Source organism: Bacillus rossius, chromosome 17 (assembly GCF_032445375.1).
Source record: "Bacillus rossius redtenbacheri isolate Brsri chromosome 17, Brsri_v3, whole genome shotgun sequence".
Lineage (NCBI taxonomy): Eukaryota > Metazoa > Arthropoda > Insecta > Phasmatodea > Bacillidae > Bacillus > Bacillus rossius.
This window is the reverse complement of record NC_086344.1, coordinates 5,623,867-5,644,085: the sequence shown is the minus strand read 5'-3', so window position 1 is coordinate 5,644,085 and position 20,219 is coordinate 5,623,867. Positions and strand designations below refer to the sequence as shown.

At 38.7% G+C, this 20,219-nt stretch overlaps 1 protein-coding gene across 1 annotated transcript in view; it reads left to right on the top strand.

Moving 5' to 3' along the window:
• The first annotated feature begins 221 nt into the window (after positions 1 to 221).
• The window catches only part of LOC134540769 (mitogen-activated protein kinase kinase kinase 12), a 271,532-nt gene continuing 251,534 nt past the window's right edge, over positions 222 to 20,219 (top strand). The window contains exon 1 of the mRNA XM_063383683.1: positions 222 to 1,104. Coding sequence (XP_063239753.1) covers positions 1,103 to 1,104 — 2 coding nt within the window. The 5' untranslated portion in view covers positions 222 to 1,102. The remainder of the gene's footprint in view (positions 1,105 to 20,219) is intronic.

Genomic DNA, 20,219 nt, shown 5'->3' with positions numbered 1-20,219 from the left:
AGGGGCGAGAGGGGAAATTGACGGTGAGGGAGGGGGTGTTAGAGAGAGAGTGGGGGGTGGACGCAATGACCGCGTAGCCGAGGTATTGATTCCCTCTTCTCTAGTCATCTCCAGTTACTGGCCCGCGCCGCGGCACGTAACTCCGGTATTTTTTTTTTTGTTGTGTTTCTCTGCGTTGTCAGCTGCTGTGTCGGTGACCACGGGGACAAGCTGAAAGGTGAAGAAGGAAAGTGGGAGGGGATACAAAACAAGGACGCGTGTTTGTTGATTTGCTTGCGAACTCTGCCCGTGGAGAAGTGTTTTCGTCGCTAGGCGTGTGTGCTCTTTTGTTTCGCGTGGTTCTCCCACCTAAACCCCCCTCCACGTACCAACCATCTTGTGTTACGTTTGGAATTATCTTCTTTTTTTATTCTTCGGAGCGCCGCGTGAACGTGACGCAAGACAAGTAGCTGCGCGCGCACACACACCCACACGCCAGGCCGCTACCGTTGTGGCGGAGGAAAAAAAAAGAAGAGAAAAAAGGGGGACAATCGACCTTATGGCGCCTCTCACCTTTCCTCCTCTCGCGGCCGCCATCTTGGGCTCCGGTCTCCAGCAGAGAGCGCTGCGGGCCTCCAGCCAGTCGGGCACACGGTAGCCTGACGCCAGGCCGTGTCGAGTGCTGTTTTTTTTTGTTTTCCGTACCTGTCCGTGCCGATTCTTTGCCTTGTTTTCCTCTCTTGCGCGCGTTCGGCAGTCTTCTCGACGTAGTGCGTGTGAATTGACTGTGCTTCGCCATCTTACCCTCCCCCCCCCCCTTCTTTATGTTTTCGTTTCCACCAAGAAATCAACCTGTGACGTTCATACAACATAATAAATATTTTTTTTTAATGAAGTTCGTCTCTTCGTTGCCCGTGTGATCAGTGATTTCAAAAGTGTTTACAAAGTGCGTTTCATTGTTGGCAGTTTTTTTTCTTCTTGTTGTGTGGTGACAGCTGGTTCGACAGTGTGTGCTGTGTGTGACGGATAATAAAAACAAAATAAATAAATAATCCTCTTTTGTCATGAGTGCGGAAGGAATATTCCCGCGCCAGAACTCCGTCTTCTCACACCTGTAACTTTCATGTAAGTAATTCTTTTTATTTTTAATTGAAAGTAGTTCGTAAAAATAGTGGGCGAAACTCGTTATCTATGTTATTCGTCGACGAGAGAAAAAACTTGCACACAAATTGAGTACCTTTGCCACCATCTCAACTCACACGATCGTACAAGTTTTCGTGTGATATTCTTTTTTTTTAATCACGTTGTTTAGGAAATTAAAAAAAAAAGTAAATAAATTTTGCAAAATTATGAGTTCTCGTTCGAGTAAGTTTTTTTTAAATTCCTAATGGATCCTGGAAAACTCGACAATGGCGAAGGGCGTTGAAATAAAGGAAATTCGCAAAAAAACCAGCAAATATCAATAGAAATAATTAAAATCATGCAAATAACATTTTTGTACTGTTTTTGTTATTTTTTTTATAGAAAGTTTCACAGTTTTAAAGGTTTTTCACCCCAAAATTTGCCTTGGGATTGCATTTCCCTCTCCTTTATTGGGTATATTTCACAATCTAGATGGAATTTGAAAATGCTGTTTTGCTGGATAATCAAAGAACATTACCATACTCAAACATACCTTTTTTTAAAAAAAAATAATTTTCATCGAAAAGGCGCAACTACTTACATTTTATTCCAAATGAAAAGAAACATCGATGCTAGTTAGTTTTCAACAATTTCGTCTTTGAACCGTTATCAGGGAGACTTTAACGGGTGATAAAACACCGCAATGGCAAGCGAGGCACGATAAAAAATGGTCCTCTCCATAGACAACATAGATGGTCCTGTCTTCAATTTCCCTCGCTGTAAATCGAATTTTGGAAATACTGTGACGAGATTTGCAAGCGCATAGGTAGCAACCCTCTCAGATGTAAACGTCCCGTAACCCCAGGGTTGATATTTATTGCATGAGGGCTCTTAAATGTCTTTAAATTTTACTATTTTTTAAAATTTTTTTTGATTTCTTGCAGCAAGTAATTTGCGAGTGTTTAACAAGGCTGTTTGGTTCCTAAAATACTGTTTGTGCTAGTCAACGGTGAAGCAGATAGTTATTGTAAGTAAAGTTTTGCTTACTGTGTGAAATGTGAGTTAAAGATGAATTTATTTATATCCATATCGTTAAAATACCCCCAAGGGTTCCTTGAAATCCCTTAAATTTTTATTTGTGTATAATAGGTAAGAACCATCAGTGATAAAGAGTCCTCATGTGAACTGTGGCCCGTGATGAAAACCTCTACTTACGTAACTTATCCATGTTCATCAGCAACGTTAATGTTCGTACCGTGAATTGGACGTCAAATACACTACGCCTTGGCTTTTGTATTGTTTTCAACCACCCCTGAACGTACAAATTAGCAAATATATTTTATAAATTTCAATTTTAACAAACTTCATAAAGGTATCACATTTGTTGTGCCTAACACGCCAGCCTCTTGATTTACTGAAATCTGTAAACCATGAAGTTTGACTACCGAAATCTGTAGTCTACACTTAGAAGAGATCCAAGAAGATCCATGTTTCGATCTTCTTGGATCTCTTCAGGTAAGTGTAGACTACAGATTTCAGTAGTCAAACTTACGACATGGTTTACAGATTACAGTAAATCAAGAGGCTGGCGTGTTAGGCACAACAAATGTGATACCTTTAATCATACCGCCAGAGAATTACATCTTTAAAACTTCATTAACATGACGTGAGTCCACTTGTCATTCATGAACCTAGGTATAAATTTATTTGCGTTTGTATTTAATTATTGAGAAAATTCCTTAAATTGGAACAAAATTATTAATTTTATTTATTTATCGTCTATTGATGACGAAGTTAAGGCGATACTCCTTTTCTTACATCTAACCACATGAAATTTTTTTCTATACATTAACATTGAATGTTAACAAAGAAAGCAATAAAGCATAGGTAACAAAAAAAATTATGGTAAAGTATTATCTATTATAGAAAACAAAATAAAACACTTAACTAAATTTTCAACGATGAACAGAAAACTAATTCATATGTAACTCGAAATTAAGCACAGTAATAACTGTTTATAAAATATAGGCCTACGTACTTTTTAATTAATAATTTCGTGAATGTTTTGTCGTTATTTAATTTTGAACCTGAATTATTTATTTCATACGTGCCAATATTTCCACTGAGAACTTGATATCTTGTCACTAATAGCAAAACAAAAGTATTTCTTATACTGTGTTTACTTTGTATACAGTATACATAGCAGATATAATTATGTAGGCCTGTGGTATGTAACAAACTTTAGTTCTATGGAGCTTAAAGGTATAATTTTTATACACTCTATTCGTCTTTGAACTAATCCATTATTGTCTTTACGGTAAAGTTGATTACTTACTATAAAAAAAATCAACTGACTTTACTGTAAAACGTTTTTTGTATTATTTCTTTTTGCATTTTTATCTTTTTCTCTCCAGTAGGTAACTGAATTTGCAAGTGCACGTATAAAAATTGAAGTTAAAAAAATGTAATAAATTAATTTCGGGTTCCATGAGCATTTAAGTTTTAATGTATGTTTAAATGAGACCGTGTTCAAATGGCTCAGTCAACTAGGCCTAGTTATTTCGTAATTTGTGACTAGGTAGTTTTCATTTCGGATGCAAGTCAGCAGCCAATATTTGCTCGAGTAGCCATAGGACCGTGGAGTCTATCCTAAAGATCACTGAAATCTGAAATTTTCCGGTTCCTAGCTATCAATAGGGACTGGAAAAATTCGCCGGTACAATGACCTCCAGGTTAGACTTCACGGTCCTCTGCACACTCGGGCAAACGTCACCTGTTCATTGGCTGCTGACTCGTGAGGCATCTCTACTGGGTGACTCGTGATTGATACTTCTATGATTGAGGGTCTTAAACTGACCCTGATACCTTCAGATTAAAATTGAATCAACAGCAGTACCAACAAAAGGTATCATTTCGAATTTTAGCTTATCACGAAATGAATCCGCATTTAATTTTCCCGGTCTCTAGCTATCACGAAATGAAACTACACTTTTTTCCAGACTTAAAACCGTATTTATTGTCCCCCCTTTTTAAACCCTATGAACTGAGGGCTAATTAGAGACCCTCACTCATAGAAGTGTCGAATTACAGGCCACCCAGTCGAGACGACTCACAAGTCAGCAGCCAATGAACAGCTGGCATTCGCCAGAGTGTGTAGAGGATATTGGAGTCTATCCTGGAGGTCATTTAACCCGCGAATTTTTCCGGTCTCTACCTATGAAATTAGATTCGATCACTGTCTGCTTCTTTTAATAGTAGTTTTAAGATATATTTAAAAAAAAACGCTAGACATACAAGTAGAGACAAGCAAAATTCACGTTATTATCAGGCGACAGCCTAGACTGCAAACGTATGTGTGCAGAATGACTTGTCATTGTAGCACAGGTCACCCTGTCAGTGATAATAAACCTAATAATCATATTACTGGAATAAGTAGGGCCATGCATATTTCGTGAAAAGATTCCGAGATTATCTTAAAGTTAAAACACTGTAGCGTCGTCTTGTGTTTCGTGATTTGGTTCAGTTTCTTTAAGGTACAGGACGATTGTTAGAACACCAATCACAGTCATTCATTGCGGAAGCAAATGCGTCCTGAGTGGCTCAGCCAAATAAGGCAACACTACTCCTCTCGCCAGACGGCCGCCGATGAAACCGCTGGTGCGCGTATACCTTGTTGCAGTCTAACAGGCGTTCAGATTTACTCGCGGAAAATGCCTGCCCCTAGGAATAAGCATTTGTGCGACTATATTGCAAGCATGTATACCTTTGCATAGCTTTAAAGATTGAACTACAATTCTTTCCACACATGCCTCTACGACTGTGGGCCCGTTATCCCCCAGCCAGCAGTAGAGAGTCCGAATAGAAGTAAACTCATGTAAAGAAGGAGTGAGAAATCAGCCAATAGAAAAGTAAGTTAGGTCATATAGCTAGAGACCGGAAAAATTCGCGCTTTCGATGACCTCTAGGATAGACTCCACAACCCCCTACATACTCAGGCAAATGCCACCTTCTCATTGGCTATTGACTCGTGTGACACCTGTCGACTGGGACGCTTGCGATTCGATACTTTTTTGGTTGAAGGTTTTCCATTGGCTCAAAGTCCTTCAGATAAACTGTAAGCCAATCACAGAAGCAATATAAAGGCACAGATGTTTGGATTCTAGCATATCGTGAAATGAATCCGCGAATTTTTTCTGTCTCTGCATATAGCATGCATAAAGTTGGTGAATTTCAGCCTGATGCTAAACGAATCCACGAAAATTTTTTCGGTATCCTACTGAACCCACAAGTTGAACAGTGATGTTTCCTGAAAGCTTTTGGAGAATGATGACCGTAGAAACAGTTATGCTTGTTTGAACCTGTTCTTATTGAGGTGGTGAGTTTGGGGGGGGGGGATGTAAAAAGGTTGGGGGAAGTAACGGTAGTTTCAGACTGACTCTGAAATGAAATGTTTCCTAACATTCCTTTGCCATCGTGTTGTTTGTTGCGGTCGCTACTACCACCGAGTGTTCGGTTGCCGATGGCGCTCTCGCACAGATTATTATTTTTTTTCTTCCTAACCTAAATTAAAACTAAGTGTACATATTTGAAAGGGGTCTGGGTTTGGGAAAGACTCTAAGTGCGTCTCATGCCGAAGTCTATACGCTCTAATCATGCAGGGTTTAAGCCATGCAGGAGAGGTAGCATGCATCATGTGCTAGGAGGGGATTGGCCAGCCATGGCAACGATTGGCGCCATGACTAACTTCCCTCATTGACTATACTAGACTAAAACTAGATAAGTTGGACCCAGGTAAAACCTGCATAGACACAGGGAAAATCCTGGGCACTTACATGCGGGATGCAAAATTTCATGCGTTATTGACAAGCAGGTTGATTACAGGAAACAGAAGGATGGTTCCGGAAGAAGAGTTGGACAGAGTAGAAAAGAGTCTATCATGCGGGGGGGTTGGGGGCTTGGACATTGCTGTCCGCTTTGGTTTGGGTGGCACTGGTTGTTTCGGGGGCGACTTTAGTCGTTTCCCGCCGGGCTGCCAGCCAGCCCACAATCTCGCACAGTGTTGCCAGATCAGGGGTGCGTTGATTGGCCGTTACATAACGCCACGTAAACGGAGACGGATCGCGTAAACGGAAATGGATTTCCCGGACCATTTTACTGTCGCATCTGCTGCTTTCACAATGCTCGGGGACGTAACAGATTGCAACCATAGTGATTGCATTTCAAGGTTACGAATTATTAATTTAATTTAAAGAAAAATTATGCTTCGGAATCATAACACGGGTAGAATTTACTTAAACTATATATAGACCTGACAAATTCGCGGGTTCATTTCGTGTTATGCTAAAATTTAAAATAGTTATACATTAGTGCTGCTTCTGCCATTGGTTCACTGTTAATCTGGAGGACTGAGGGCCAATTAGAGACCCTCACTCATAGAAGTGTCGAATCACAGGCCACCCAGTCGAGACGACTTGCAAGTCAGCAGCCAATGAACAGTTGGCAGTGTGTAGAGGATATTGGAGTCTATCCTGGAGGTTTCGAATCCGCGAATTTTTCCGGTCTCTAATTATATAATATAAACGACAAAGTAATAATAGATCACTAGAGACCGGAAAAATTCGCGGGTTCAATGACCTGCAGGATGAACTCCATAGTTCTATGTGCCGTGTCGTGTCGTGTGAGTCGTCCCAGTGTAGCAGTCTGTGATTCGATAAAGCTTTGGTTGGGTGTTTCTCATTGGCCCAGGGTCATCCAGGTAAGTTGTGAGCCAATAGCAGAGGCAGCACTGAGGTATAAATAACTATTTGTATTTTAGCCTATCGCGAAATGAATCCGCGAATTTTTCCGGTCTCTAGTGATTGTAGAATGGGCCTAAATGCGTTTTGTCCTAAAAAAAACATAACACGCAAGCTACGCAAGAAAAATTATAGTTGTAGTAATTTTTTTTTGTTTTTTTACTCTCGAATTGAAGACATCAAAAGATATAAATTTTTATCTGAATTGGACCAGAAGATGTTTTTTTTATCATGAAAACTATATTTATTCGGAATGTTCGAGAGTTTTGTGTGATTTTTTCACATTTAAAATGGCTCGTGGTCTCAATAAAGTTTCGATTCATATTCAGCGGATCGAAATACATGAAAATCACGCTTAGTTTAGTTCTAAAACATTTTTTTATCATTAAAACTGCCAATTTTCATCATTTTTACGGTTTTTTGAGGTTTTCTCGAAATTTCGAGGGTGTAGGGGTCAAACTGACCTCGAATTCGGATTCAGCGGACCAAAATACGTACCCGTAGGTAGGTCCGGTCAAATGCACATTCTACTTAATTTTTTTTGTGTGCCGGTGTAATTTATCACTATGAATTATGGATTTAATGTGGGTTTGTAGGTATGAAGTTATTTACACAAAATGTTTCGTGAGCAACTAATGTTTTCGCTCAAGTCCCATGCTTAGTTTCACACATGTGTGTGTATGTTCTGAATCCAAAAAAGTATTAGATTTCAATTTTTTTAACTATTTCCTTTCATAACTATAACATTTACCATGTCAAGAATTGTCATGTGGAAGTTTAACTGTGTGTGTAGAAAATGGCTGTGTGCTGAGGGACTCTTGGGTCCACGATGCCGTGAATGCTTTAGACTGTTGTGGATAGCTCGGGCTCTCAGACATTATTGAGAGATGAGTCGTGATTCTGAAAGTACCTCGCGACCACATCTCTAATTGGCAAAGCCAATAGTGGTTGTACTTGGTCCTTGCTATAGAGGATAATCATACTTGTTGCATGGTTGCTAACATGTTTTTACCCCATACACATCACAGAGCTACCAAAACTGTTTTGAAAACCTGCACATGAGCTACGTTTTTTGCTAAAATCGTAACAATATTTAGGTTTGGTTGGTTTCTAGCATGGGGCTTCTTTGTTATATTGAGGGGTAGTATGATTAGTTGCAGTTTGTGGGTTCAATTTAAGAATTTCGTGTAAATGAGTGGCTGTGTAATATTTTTTTTTTCCTTTTGTAGATAGCTATCTTTATGATCTTTTAAATAATTTTGTTAGCTAACAGAACTTTAAACATTTTTTTCTGCTAGCTTCTTCTGTGTAGGTACTTAAACTTTTGTGTGAAAATGTAGCTATGCAGGCTTTGAATATTTTTCAGCTTAATGCTTCTCTGTACTTAAACATTTGTGTGGAAAGGGGGTTTGTGGACATTGAGTATTTTTTGACTACTTCTGTGTAGCTTGTCAGTTATAGTGCTTTAAAATTTTAGTGATTTTTTTAGGTTAGTTTTGGGGCAAGGTAGTGCTAAGTTAAGGATTGGTTTGTTGAAGCTGTAGTTTGTAGGTTTGAAGTTATGTTTGCAAACATTTTCTCTTAATGGCTAGCTACATTGTTTTCTTAAGACTTCTGTTATAGTTCTCTGTACGTCGGGCTTCCTTCGCGTGTTCCGTGCATTGAGCACAGACTACCGATTGTTGTGATAACATCAACCATGCAGAAATTACGTTTCTTCCCTGCTACCTATACGACAGCTAATAACTGCTACCGTTATGAACGTCAGTGTGCTGAAAACCTGCAGCATGACCTCAAGCAGTGTAATCTGTGTGGAAAGATGGTTGCTCGCAGTGATAAATTGCGGTAATATCTTACAACATGTACTGGTGCTGCCCTCACGACTTCAGACAACTGGTGTAGCTTCTACTTCAAAACCTTCTAAAACTCCAGCCATGTCACACATCATGAGAAGATGGCTTGCGGTCTCAACCCTAGCCGTAAAATGTATTCGTGTGGGAACTATGCTAAAGTGTTCGCCAGGGCTGGCAAGTTGAAAGCACAGATCAAAGTGCACTTGGGTCCTGCTCCACCATCAACTAAGAAGCAGAGAATGGCCGCGCTTAAGCCTGCAGTTACACCTAAGCCAAGCACCAGCCAAACAGAGCTGGTGACAGAGTTGGGTTATGGCCAACATCCATGGATTCATCATTGCAAAATTGGGGTTCTGGGGCAACTTGAAGACCTGTGCGGTAGAAAATAATACCAGTTCTGCCAAGGACTAAAGTACATACTTGGACTCTATCAAGGTTAAAATAATAAGCCAACTTTTAGAGGAAATTTAAGAGGATAGTCCGCTCAAGTACAACATCGTGCTTGAGTGCAATTATGAAAAGCCAATGGGTACGTGTGAAGGCAAGAGGACCTTCAAAACCACGAATGTTCCACTCTTTGCAGTTCGTGAGGTGGAGGATGCCATTACTGAATACATCTCTAAGATATGTATAGAGGAAGAAGACTACATATGAAAGGGTCCATATGGTCTTTGTCTGGTGTTAAGCGACTCCTCCGTCAGTTCTTTAATTATGGAGGCTACTTAGAGCTAGCTCCTACATCGAAATACCTACCTGCATCAAAGAAAAATATGCGGTGGTCAATCTGTAAATACTTATATGGGCACATACGTTTTAGTGTGTAATCCTTGTCAAGTTAGATGAGGGTGAGCATCTGAGCATGTTAATAAGTGCTATAATGACTTGGAGGGGAAGTTCAATTCACTAACATCGAGTTTCCCAATCCACTTCGCCAGATCCCTCTGTTCGAGAAACAGAATCCTGGCGCCTGCATAAACATCTACATCATCGACAAAAAGCAAATGATTGTAACATCACAAGTTGCTCTAGAAGAGAAAATAACATCACTTCAAACTTATGTTCTTGGTCTTGAAATATACAGTTTTTGTGAATTGTGTATTATTGTTTGTAATATGCCGATTTGTGTTTGAAATATGTTGAATTATGTTTGAAATATGCAGTTTTTCTGAATATGTGGATTATTTTTTTTAATATGTTGATTTGTGTTGGAAATATGTGTGTGACAATTAGTAAAATCCACATCAATATTGGTATGGAGGTATGGTTCTGAGTTAAAAAAATAATTTAATGTAATGTGCTTCCAGTTTTTCTTCAGTCATATATATTTCATTGAGTTTTTTTAATATTGGACTGCGGATTCCTGATACCAAATAATAAATGTCTATATTTTAATCGGGTGGTACTTGAATAAAAATATACATTACTCATTCGATATCTATGTTAAGTACAGCTGAGAAACACTTACTTGTAAGATGATTCTCACCCCCATTGATGTGTAGCAAAGCCCTTTAACTGTAAAACAAGACATTAATGATAATAATGGTGTGTCTATAAAAAGCAAGGAAGTGAAATTGGTAGCAAAATATTAGATGGCTATAATGATCACGAAAAATGTGATGTTTATTCTAACAGTATGATTCCAGGTTTTGTTAATTATTTGGAACTAAAAGTTAACGAAGAAAGTATAATTTTTATGGGAATTAAAAAAAATTACACCAAGTTCTAGTCGCCTCCATGAAATTGAGAGCACTTTAGAACAGCCTAAAGCTGTTAAGGTCGAAGACTGCGATGAATCACCTGAAGCTTACCAGAACTAGGACTTTGATGAAGAACTTGAAACTCACAAGATCGAATACCTTGATAAAGTGTTGAGACCAAAATGATGGAAACGATTTATTAAACTAAATGATTCAGATTAGGCTTATGATGGTCAGTGGGGCGATTACAGTTTTAAAGACTTTGAGGCTGGTATTAAAAAAGGAGACTTCAGAGGACTTAAAAGTATTAGTAATGAAAATTTACATAAGATGGTAGCAACCAAAGAGATTTATTACACCACATGGAAATATTCTAACGTATTGGTAGATAGGTTAAAGCTTCTATTTGCCTCGCAAAAATGAAGAAAATTTATCCAATACCAAACAAATATGGTCTATACTTCGTGAAATAAGAAATGAATGCTACATACAATAATAACTTGTTTTGTCTGCATATGTATAAAAGTGAAAAACCAAATTCTATTATGGATTAAAAACGTTTGTTTTATTTAGTGTAATCTAATTTCTAGCTAAGGTTAGGTTCTCGTAGTACAACTTCTAACTTCAAGATGTAAAATTCGTAACAAATGACTAACAAAATGGAGAGTAATAATAAAGTCTTTCCAGCAATTGTGACGGGTTCGTGCTACATTGTAACTGAAATCACTTGGGGCCAAATGTGGATGGAGACATTGTAACCGGGTTGAGCTGAATCCTATAGTTTCCTTTAGTATTTTAGCTAAATATCCTAGAGATCGTATCCTACGGAGTTGAATGTTTTATCCAAATGTGTGTCCGTTTCATTGAATGTTTGTTGTCAAGTCTGTAGCCAGGGCTGAAAATGTAATGGTTCAAAAACCGCTTGGTCTTGTAGTAAGCATAAAATACATATTTCAGGGATGTTTCGGCTCTACAGTAAGCTTTAAATTTGCTGAGTTGGTATTTTTGTACAAAAGTTTTTTTTTTTTTATGTGTTTGATGTATCCTTGTAGCCATTTAGCCTTGTAGCCATCTTCGGAATAAATAATTAATTTATGTTCACCGGGATAAAAGGTTGGGTGAATGAATGATTTATTCCTGCTCTAAAGGAAGCCATGTGAAGGGAGTTCGCAGCAAAAGGGAGTTATATGTGGATTTATATGTTACAGAAAATACAGAAAAATTAGCATGGTGTCTGTTACTGTAAAAGATAACTCACTCCTGGAAACTGTTTATTTTGATGCAAATAAACTAGGCGTAATAAAACTTAGAGCTAAAATAGAAGATTTTGTGTGTATTTATCATTGGTCGACAGAAATATTCCGTGTTGTTAAAATACATAATTACCATCCGAGATGTTACTACTTGGAAGATTTACGAGGTTTGGCGATACCTGGCGAATTTTATGGGGAAGAAATTCAACCTACCAAGTACCCAAGCGATTGTTAAGTAGAAAAATTGATACATCAGAAAGATGATCCCTTATTTGTGAAGTGGCTAGGATTCGATAAATGTGAAAATCAGCTGGATAAAATCTACTGATGTCATATAAATTTTAATGTTTTGAAATGTTGTAAATTTTTATATTAATAAATGCAAGTCTAAAATAAAAAAAATGTATTTATTCATGTGCTGTTTGAAACTTTTCACTAGTTACCAGAGGTCGCGATGTTCGTCGAAGGTGCTTAAAATGGTATTAGGAGGCTGGGGACTAGTGGCAACAGGTCTAAATGACGCAGCTATTTGGGGTGTGGATGGTTCTTGGCGAGGGGGAGGGGGTAGGTGTGCTGACTTCAAAGGTCGTGCGTCAGTGATGTGTGTGCTTGGCACGCACGGACAGGACTGTAATAGAAAGGGTAGAGGGGTGGGGACAGTTGAACAATTGCACCCTTAGGATGTATCATTCGTAGTTATAAACAGAGCTAGTAAGATGTGTCTTGCCAGCGATGAGAAGATTGTTGAAGAGGAGTTCTATGCGTGCTGTCAGGAGGCTAGCGGCCAGGAAGAAGATGTTGCGATGGACGAAGACGAAGAGTCCAAGGGAAGACATCGCAGATGTATCTGTCAACACCTCCACTCTGACTGTGGAGGATATTGCTGCTTTGGTGGGGGATATTAGGCACTTATTCCTCAACTATCAACTTTGAGCTGTGTGATGCTTGTACAGTTGTGTGGACAAAGTATTTGATGGTTAGTATGGAAAGTACTGCGGAGCTGGCTGTTGTAAAAGGGGTCGATAATGCCCTCTGAATTGTATTGTGTTAACAGGGGGGAGAATATGGTGTGAAGGAGTGTTTCTTTTTTATTAAATAGAGTTAAATATTTTTTTAAATATTTTATTTACTTCGACTTCTTGCCACGACTTAAAAAATATACTTTTTTCATTTGATATGAAGTGCATCTCGTAGCGGCAGTAAGTAATGGCTGAGCTCGTAGCGGCAGTAGGTAATGGCTGAGGTGAGTGTTGTAACGGCATCATTTACACTATAGCGATCAGACATTAAGTTGAAACGTAAAAGGTTATGTGTCGGATGTGGTCTCTCTCGTGAAGATAGGGGAACATATAATACTGTACAAATGTGAATCGGTATTTTTGTTTGTAGTATAATATTCTTGTGAACGATTAAAGCTGCATGTGTTTTTTGTTTCATTAAAAATTTTAGGGGGGCGGGGGTTGTGTGGATATATACACAAACATTTAAAATATCTGCTTCCATGCAGCTCTTTAAACACGTGTACGCAAAAATGTTCCTACTTAGAAGAGATACTTCTTGTGCGTTAGGACTCTGAAAAATTTCTGGTTCCTGTGACGACTATGATGTAGTAAATAATTAAATTAAATTTGATGGAAGAAAAAGTTATTAAGTATTATTACTATAATCATCGCATCCGCAACGCTGAGACTTTGTTGTATATAGTTTCCATTTTTTGATGTATAGTTTGCGTTTTTTGTATATATTTTTCGTTTTTGTATATAGATTTCAGTTTTTTTTGTAAAGTTTTTTTCTTTTATTGACGATTTTATGTCGTGAAAAGCCTGGCTTTATTTCAATAAATATGATTTTACCTTCACATTGTTTATTATTTTTAGGTAACACCTGCATTCCGCATGGTAATCCTATTTAAATTTGTCTCTGAGAAATCAAAATATATACGTAAACATTAAAATACCTGCTTCCATGTAGCTTTTTAAACACGAGTATGCAAACATGTTACTGCTTAGAAGATACGTCAATAAAAAATATTGTTTGTGAGTGAGGTCTCTGAAAAATTCCTGGTCCTTAACGGTGTAGGATGGAGTAAATAAATTAAATTAACTAAATATTTTTTTAAAATTATCAATACTATAACCATCGCATCCGCAACGATGAGACGATTATTTTTATATATGATCACACATATCACAGACTATACATATAAACATCATAAATGATTAGCTATGTCTTTAAGAAAAAATTGTGGTCTTGAACAAAATGACTGGATTTTTTTGTTGGTCTATAAGACTAAAGCATAATTGGTGGTCATAACAACAAAATGACTGTGGATTTTATGATTTATTTTAACATAATTTGTGAATTTTTTTGGTCTATTAGGGTCATAACAACACTGGTAGGAAATATAAACTCGACCTTACATACACTAACATACTTTAGAAACCTACACCCGATGACGACATCCATCAGATGAAATCAAGATGGCGGTCTCCAATAAACAAGATGGCTGCCTCCAGCAGACTATAATGGTATAATTTTTTATTTTGATGATAAATTTATTTATAAGATGTCGAAGTAACGAAAATCGCATGGGCAGGAGTGGGGAGCTCGATGATGATGGCATCGTAATGAAAAGTGCAACGCACATGAATGAGGAGCTCGATGACGAAGTCATCAAGTTTTTAAATTAAAATTTTATTAATATTTCTTTATAATTTTTAAAAAAAAATTCCCGATTTTCTATTTTATATTTGAGGATTTTCAAGATGGTGGACATGACGTCATAATTCGGTGGAATGTTCTGGAAAAGAAATTGGTGGAATTTTCTAGAAAAGAAAATGGCGTAATCGAAGATGGTCGCCGGGATCACAGGTCAAAGTAAAATCCAAGATGGCCACCGAAAGGGACGTAATCCAAGATGGCCGCCGGAAGTGACGTAATCCAATATGGCCGCCGGAAGTGACGTAATCCAATATGGCCGCCGGAAGTGACGTAATCCAAGATGGTCGCCGTGGTTCGCTGGCTCTCCCACCCCCACCCCTGTCCACACACTTACCAAATACACCTAGTAACGCTAATGGTCATACAAAAGTTAACATAAATGATGGTATTTAAACAATAACTTTTATCGATCTCTCCCGATTCCTTTATATTTAGGCGTTACGCATTTTTAATATTAATGGATCACATTTATCATTTTAAATATACGTATTGGACAGACATATGAAAAAAACACAAGATCTTTAAACGAGCGCGGTTAAAAAAAAAAAAAAAAGACTCCAACCTGACTGTGTAACATTTGTTGACCGGCACCTTTATTATTCCTCAACACTAAAATGTTGTACGAGTCGAAATAGTTATATTAAGGAAGTTAAATTACAGTTCTATTACAAATGACATCATGAATTATTTATAATTAGGCTTCAATGTTGGTATAGACGGAAATAGTATGTAATAGCTGGAGCTGGTCCTGGGTGTGGTGCCGACCGCCATCTTGTATTGTGATGTCACGGCGGCCGTCTTGGTTGCCCGTGACCTTGACCCTTGACCTTGACCCCGACGGCCATTTGGGATCCGCCATCTTGGATGACGTAATTTTGTTTTCTATAACATTCCGGCATTTTATTAAGCGCATCGTAAGCACTATCTAGTTACAGCCACATGCTGTTCCGTGTTCCGTTGTCTAATCACTGCGCACGATGCGTTCAGGAAGATGTGACATGTCGGCCGCGCGCATCATTATGCAGCCTATAGTGCTTGAATGGCATCAATGTAGTGCGCCATTACAGGGAACGCCTACCCTGACATATTTCCTTGTGGCATGGCCCCCACATTCGATTACGGGCCCTGGACCCAGGATCGCAGACGGGTCCCCTCCGGGTCGTTACCACAACGCCGAAATAACATAACGCCGAATTTCAAAATTGACCACAATGCCGAGAGCTAGAAAACTGCTGTGTACCACAATGCCGAAATACCATAACGCCGAATGTCAAAATTGACCACAACGCCGACAGCTAGAAAACTCCTGTGTACCACAACGCCGAAATAACATCTGAATGAATTTGTGTGTGTTTCTTAAATGTACCTTAACGCCGAAATACCACAATCAAACCTAACCTTACCTAACCTAACCTAGCGTAATATAACCTAACCTAACTTAACCTAGCCTTTCCTAGCCTAACCTAACCTAATCTAATCTAATCTAACCTAGTCTAACCTAACCTAACCTTTGTGGCAATCCTGCAATGACATTTTTCTGCGTTAGTGTATTTCGGCGTTGTGGTAATTCGGCGTTGTGGTACACAGCAGTTTTCTAGCAGTCGGCGTTGTGGTCAATTTGGCATTTCGGCGTTGTGGTGCGTCCCCGTCCCCTCCCATCCCCAATATTACAGTCACGCGCTGCACTATAATTGCATGCTTATTTCTTACCCACACTCTTTTTAGAATGTTATTCAACCTGAAAATACAGGGTATAATTATTATGGTTACTATTTTATAAGTTCAAACTAAGCTTTATTTATAAAATTATTTTACTTTAAAATAACCTCAGCGAGTATGTATATTTTTTCACTCTCTGAGATAAAAAATGAAAATAGTTACAGAAAAATAAAATTAGGATCCATGAAAATCATAGACACTGGCTAAAAAGTAAGACTACTTAACTTAATAACAAATTTTCGAGCTTTCTTCGGTCAAAAAATCATCAATTACATCGGAAAAGTCAAGATTCTTTGCCAATTAATTCTCAATTGCTAAATTGCTATATTATAATAGTTAAACATTAGCAATAAACAGGGCTGTGCCCAGGGATCCACCCAGCCCCACCCTTGTGTGGGGGCCCATGCATTGTGCAGAGCTTCAGAACAAACCACGCGGTATGAAAACTGCTCAACATATCCCGAGCGCTGTCTGTTTACGAAAAGCATTATGATAATACGCCGAGGGTGGGCGTATGGTTGTGTTTCGTTTGATTCGTTCTTAACAGGACACGTCCCATTCCAAGTTAATTATTTTATATTTACGTTCCACACGGATATCTGTCTGTAGGTGCCGCGATTAAACTTATTACGTAGGTAGTCGTGTGACTACAACTACCATGAGATAATCACACCAGTTCACGAGCGTTGACTTCAACAGGTAGCCAAAGCTAAGTCATATGCTATTTCAAAAAATTGGTTGTCTGTAAAGTCGGTTTACGGACGATAGTTTAACGTGACAACGTCATAACAAAACATTGTTGAAATGATTGCATACTTTTATGAATAAAATTGAATCATTTTTATTGAATTATCACTATTTTGTATGGATACAAAGAAGGAGTGAAATGAAATCTGCAATTTAATTGATGAATTTATTTTTATTTGCACTCATTAATTCGAAGAGATTATTTTAACTATAACTTTTATACATGTTTGCTATTTAACCTCTTCCAATCTGTGTTATTCTGTTAAGGATAGGACGATGATAGGAAAAGTAGGAATCAAATAGGAGTGTTTCAAGGATGATGTGAAGGAAAATGGCTTACCCAACACCAAGATGCAGTCAAAAATAATATATTTGCGCCACGGACTCTGCAGCAATGCTAGGAGGAACGGGTTAGCAAAGAGCAATGAAAATGTTACATTGAAATGCATGAAAACAGAATTACGCCACGGACTCGGTCGCAATGCTAGGCGGTTCAGGTTAGCAAAGAGCAATATAAAATGAGCGTAACCGGACACATCGAAACGGGACAATGTGTGTAACGGGACACTTTTTCGTGCGTGCAGCCGGCGTTCATCGATTTATTAGACATTATCACTTCAAAAAAAATTAACTTGGCCGCTCTATTACAAGTGGTATCAAAATATTTGAAATTGCAAGGTGGCGATGCCTAATCCCCTTCAAGTTTTATTTTCCTTCACATTACGTATTTTATCGTCAACCCTATCTCTGCTATGTTAATCCTAGGTTCATGTAGAGGCGCGAATCTGTGTGTTAATATGTGACTGGTTTTAATGTAAATACTACTTATTATCTTGTTTGTTTTTTGCAACGCCGGAGTTTTTTTAAAGTGTTAATTAATTTCTATCACATGTATGCCTATGCTTAATTTTTATAAATTAGGTAGGTACCTTTTTGGTTAACTTTTGTGATAGTTACCTCTTATCTTTGAACACATGGTTAAAGCATAATACTGCTTCCTATCTTGTTACCTATTTTATTTTCTATTATGTTTATGTTTTACTTATTTTTGTAAAATTTCATTGTACAATGTAATAGCAGAAAATGTGTTTAAGTGTAAGGAAAGGCGTACGTACCGCCTTAACTTCGCCACCAATAAAGACGATAATAAATAAATATATGATTTCTCGACAAATTTCCCTTTGCTGATTATACCTAGAATAGTTCTCTTGGGGCGTCCTGTGACACTGACCCACTTGTAGATGAAGACAGGGAAAATTCGCAGTCCTGATGAACGGGGAGAAAAAGGTGTGACCGGATCATTTGCAGTGCCACCTCAAATGGTGATAGCTCTGACCCTGGTATCGATCAGACGCGCAAATTAGACTGGTTTCACATGGACACGTCGTGTTCGGTCCGGTCTAGTAGTGAGAGAGACGTCGTGTCCGGTTTAGAAGTGAGAGAGACGTCGTGTCGTGGTGTGATTGCGGTCTGGTAGTGAGACACACTGTAGCCAGTGCCAGGGCCTGAGGCCGGCTCCATCAGGTTGATGGGGCGCTCGCTGTCGTTATCATGTACCGACGCAGATATGGAGAGCGCTGTTGACGTCCTCTAGCCGCTATCTTATCTGGTCCGCCCGCGCTAGTCCTCGCATTGCGAGACTCCTGGAACAGCTCTGCCTTAATCCAGACCCTGCTGGGCTGTCGTTAAAAGAGTCCATGTTTGGTACTTAGCGTGAACTCTTGTATATATAGAACTGTGTTGTGAGTTGACTTTGTGGCACTTGTACCGGGCCAAGTGATAGACACAGTTGAAATCACCCGCGCCCCAGCTTTTTTACAGTTGGCACCGTGTTGGAACACTGCAAGGGTTGGCGTCCATAAACCGCGAGAGTGGCATCCCTGCAGTGAGAAACAAAAAAAAAACAGTCTTCGTTTTCATCGGCATGATGGCGGTAGGTCGCAGTGGTGCGGGCTGATGCTATCGTGTAATTTATTTTGCATCGTCGGTTAAAACCAGCTCGATACATTCCACATATGTTTGTCATCATTAACAGTCCATTTTCCGAACACCTTGTCTGTGATCGTCTTGAAAAGCGAATTATGTTAAACAGTCTAATTCAACTTTACTCCCAAATGACTAAGAGCGACTGAAACTAATAGGCACCAAAATTGTGTTGGCTCAAAAACAAATATTTAATTAATTATTAGTTTAAAATGAAAAAAACCAAAAAGGCCACCTTAATTTTGGTATTAGGTTATTCATTTTTTTATATGATTTAATTTATAACATATTACAAGGCAATCGTGTAAACGCAGTATGTTTCACAAAATGTGGCAGATGCCTGGATACTTGTGAGTTTACCACGCTAAATTGAAGGTAATTAGCAAATTACTAATTTACATTAATAATAAAAAACTATAGAATTTAGGTTTCTGATTAACACCTTGAATAGCACATATATATAAATAATTATATATAAGTAACATAAGCTATTTCTTAAATGTCTGGCATTTTACCTTAGATAATGTTTTATTGCGTAATCATACACACTATCAAATTGCATACATTTACAAGGTTCTGTTTGAATTTTCATTTTTGTTTAGTAATTGTAGACCAGATATGGGCATGGGGGAGGCTGCATTTTTTATTTCTGTCAGAAAATCGCAAAATAGATAAGTTATTAAAAATAACGAGGAAATTTGAAATATTGGCATGGAAAATTCAAGGAAACGACAGGGAAAAATTTCCACATGTATAAGACAAATATATTTCAAGGAAAAAAAAATTAACATAACGTATCCATCATGTCTTTAACTGCATTCTGTAAATCCACGAACATTTCGTGGAATCTTTGGGTAGCAAAGTAGACTTGAATCACATATACATCTTCGCATTAATGATTGGAATACAGTGCTCTGACACTCCCTTGACAATCACGATCACTAGTTTCCCCAACCTTACGAGAACAGATTGTTTGGGAGGGGTCTGGGTTAGGCAAGTGGTAAGCGCCTGGGTTATGAAAATGGGAGTGGTCTGGGTTAGGGAAGTAGGAGGGGTCTGGGTTAGGGAAGTGGGAGGCATCTGGGTTAGGGAAATGGGAGGCATCTGGGTTAGGGAAGTGGGAGGCATCTGGGTTAGGGAAGAAGGAGGGGTCTGGGTTAGGGAAGTGGGAGGGATTTGGTTTAGGGAAGTGGGAGGGGTCCGGGCTAGGGAAGTGGGAGGGATTTGGTTGAGGGAAGTGGGATGGGTCTGGTTTAAGGAAGTGGGAGGGGTTTGGGTTAGGGAAGGGCGAGGGGTCTGGTTTAAGGAAGTAGGAGGGGTTTGGGTTAGGGAAGGGCGAGGGGTCTGGGT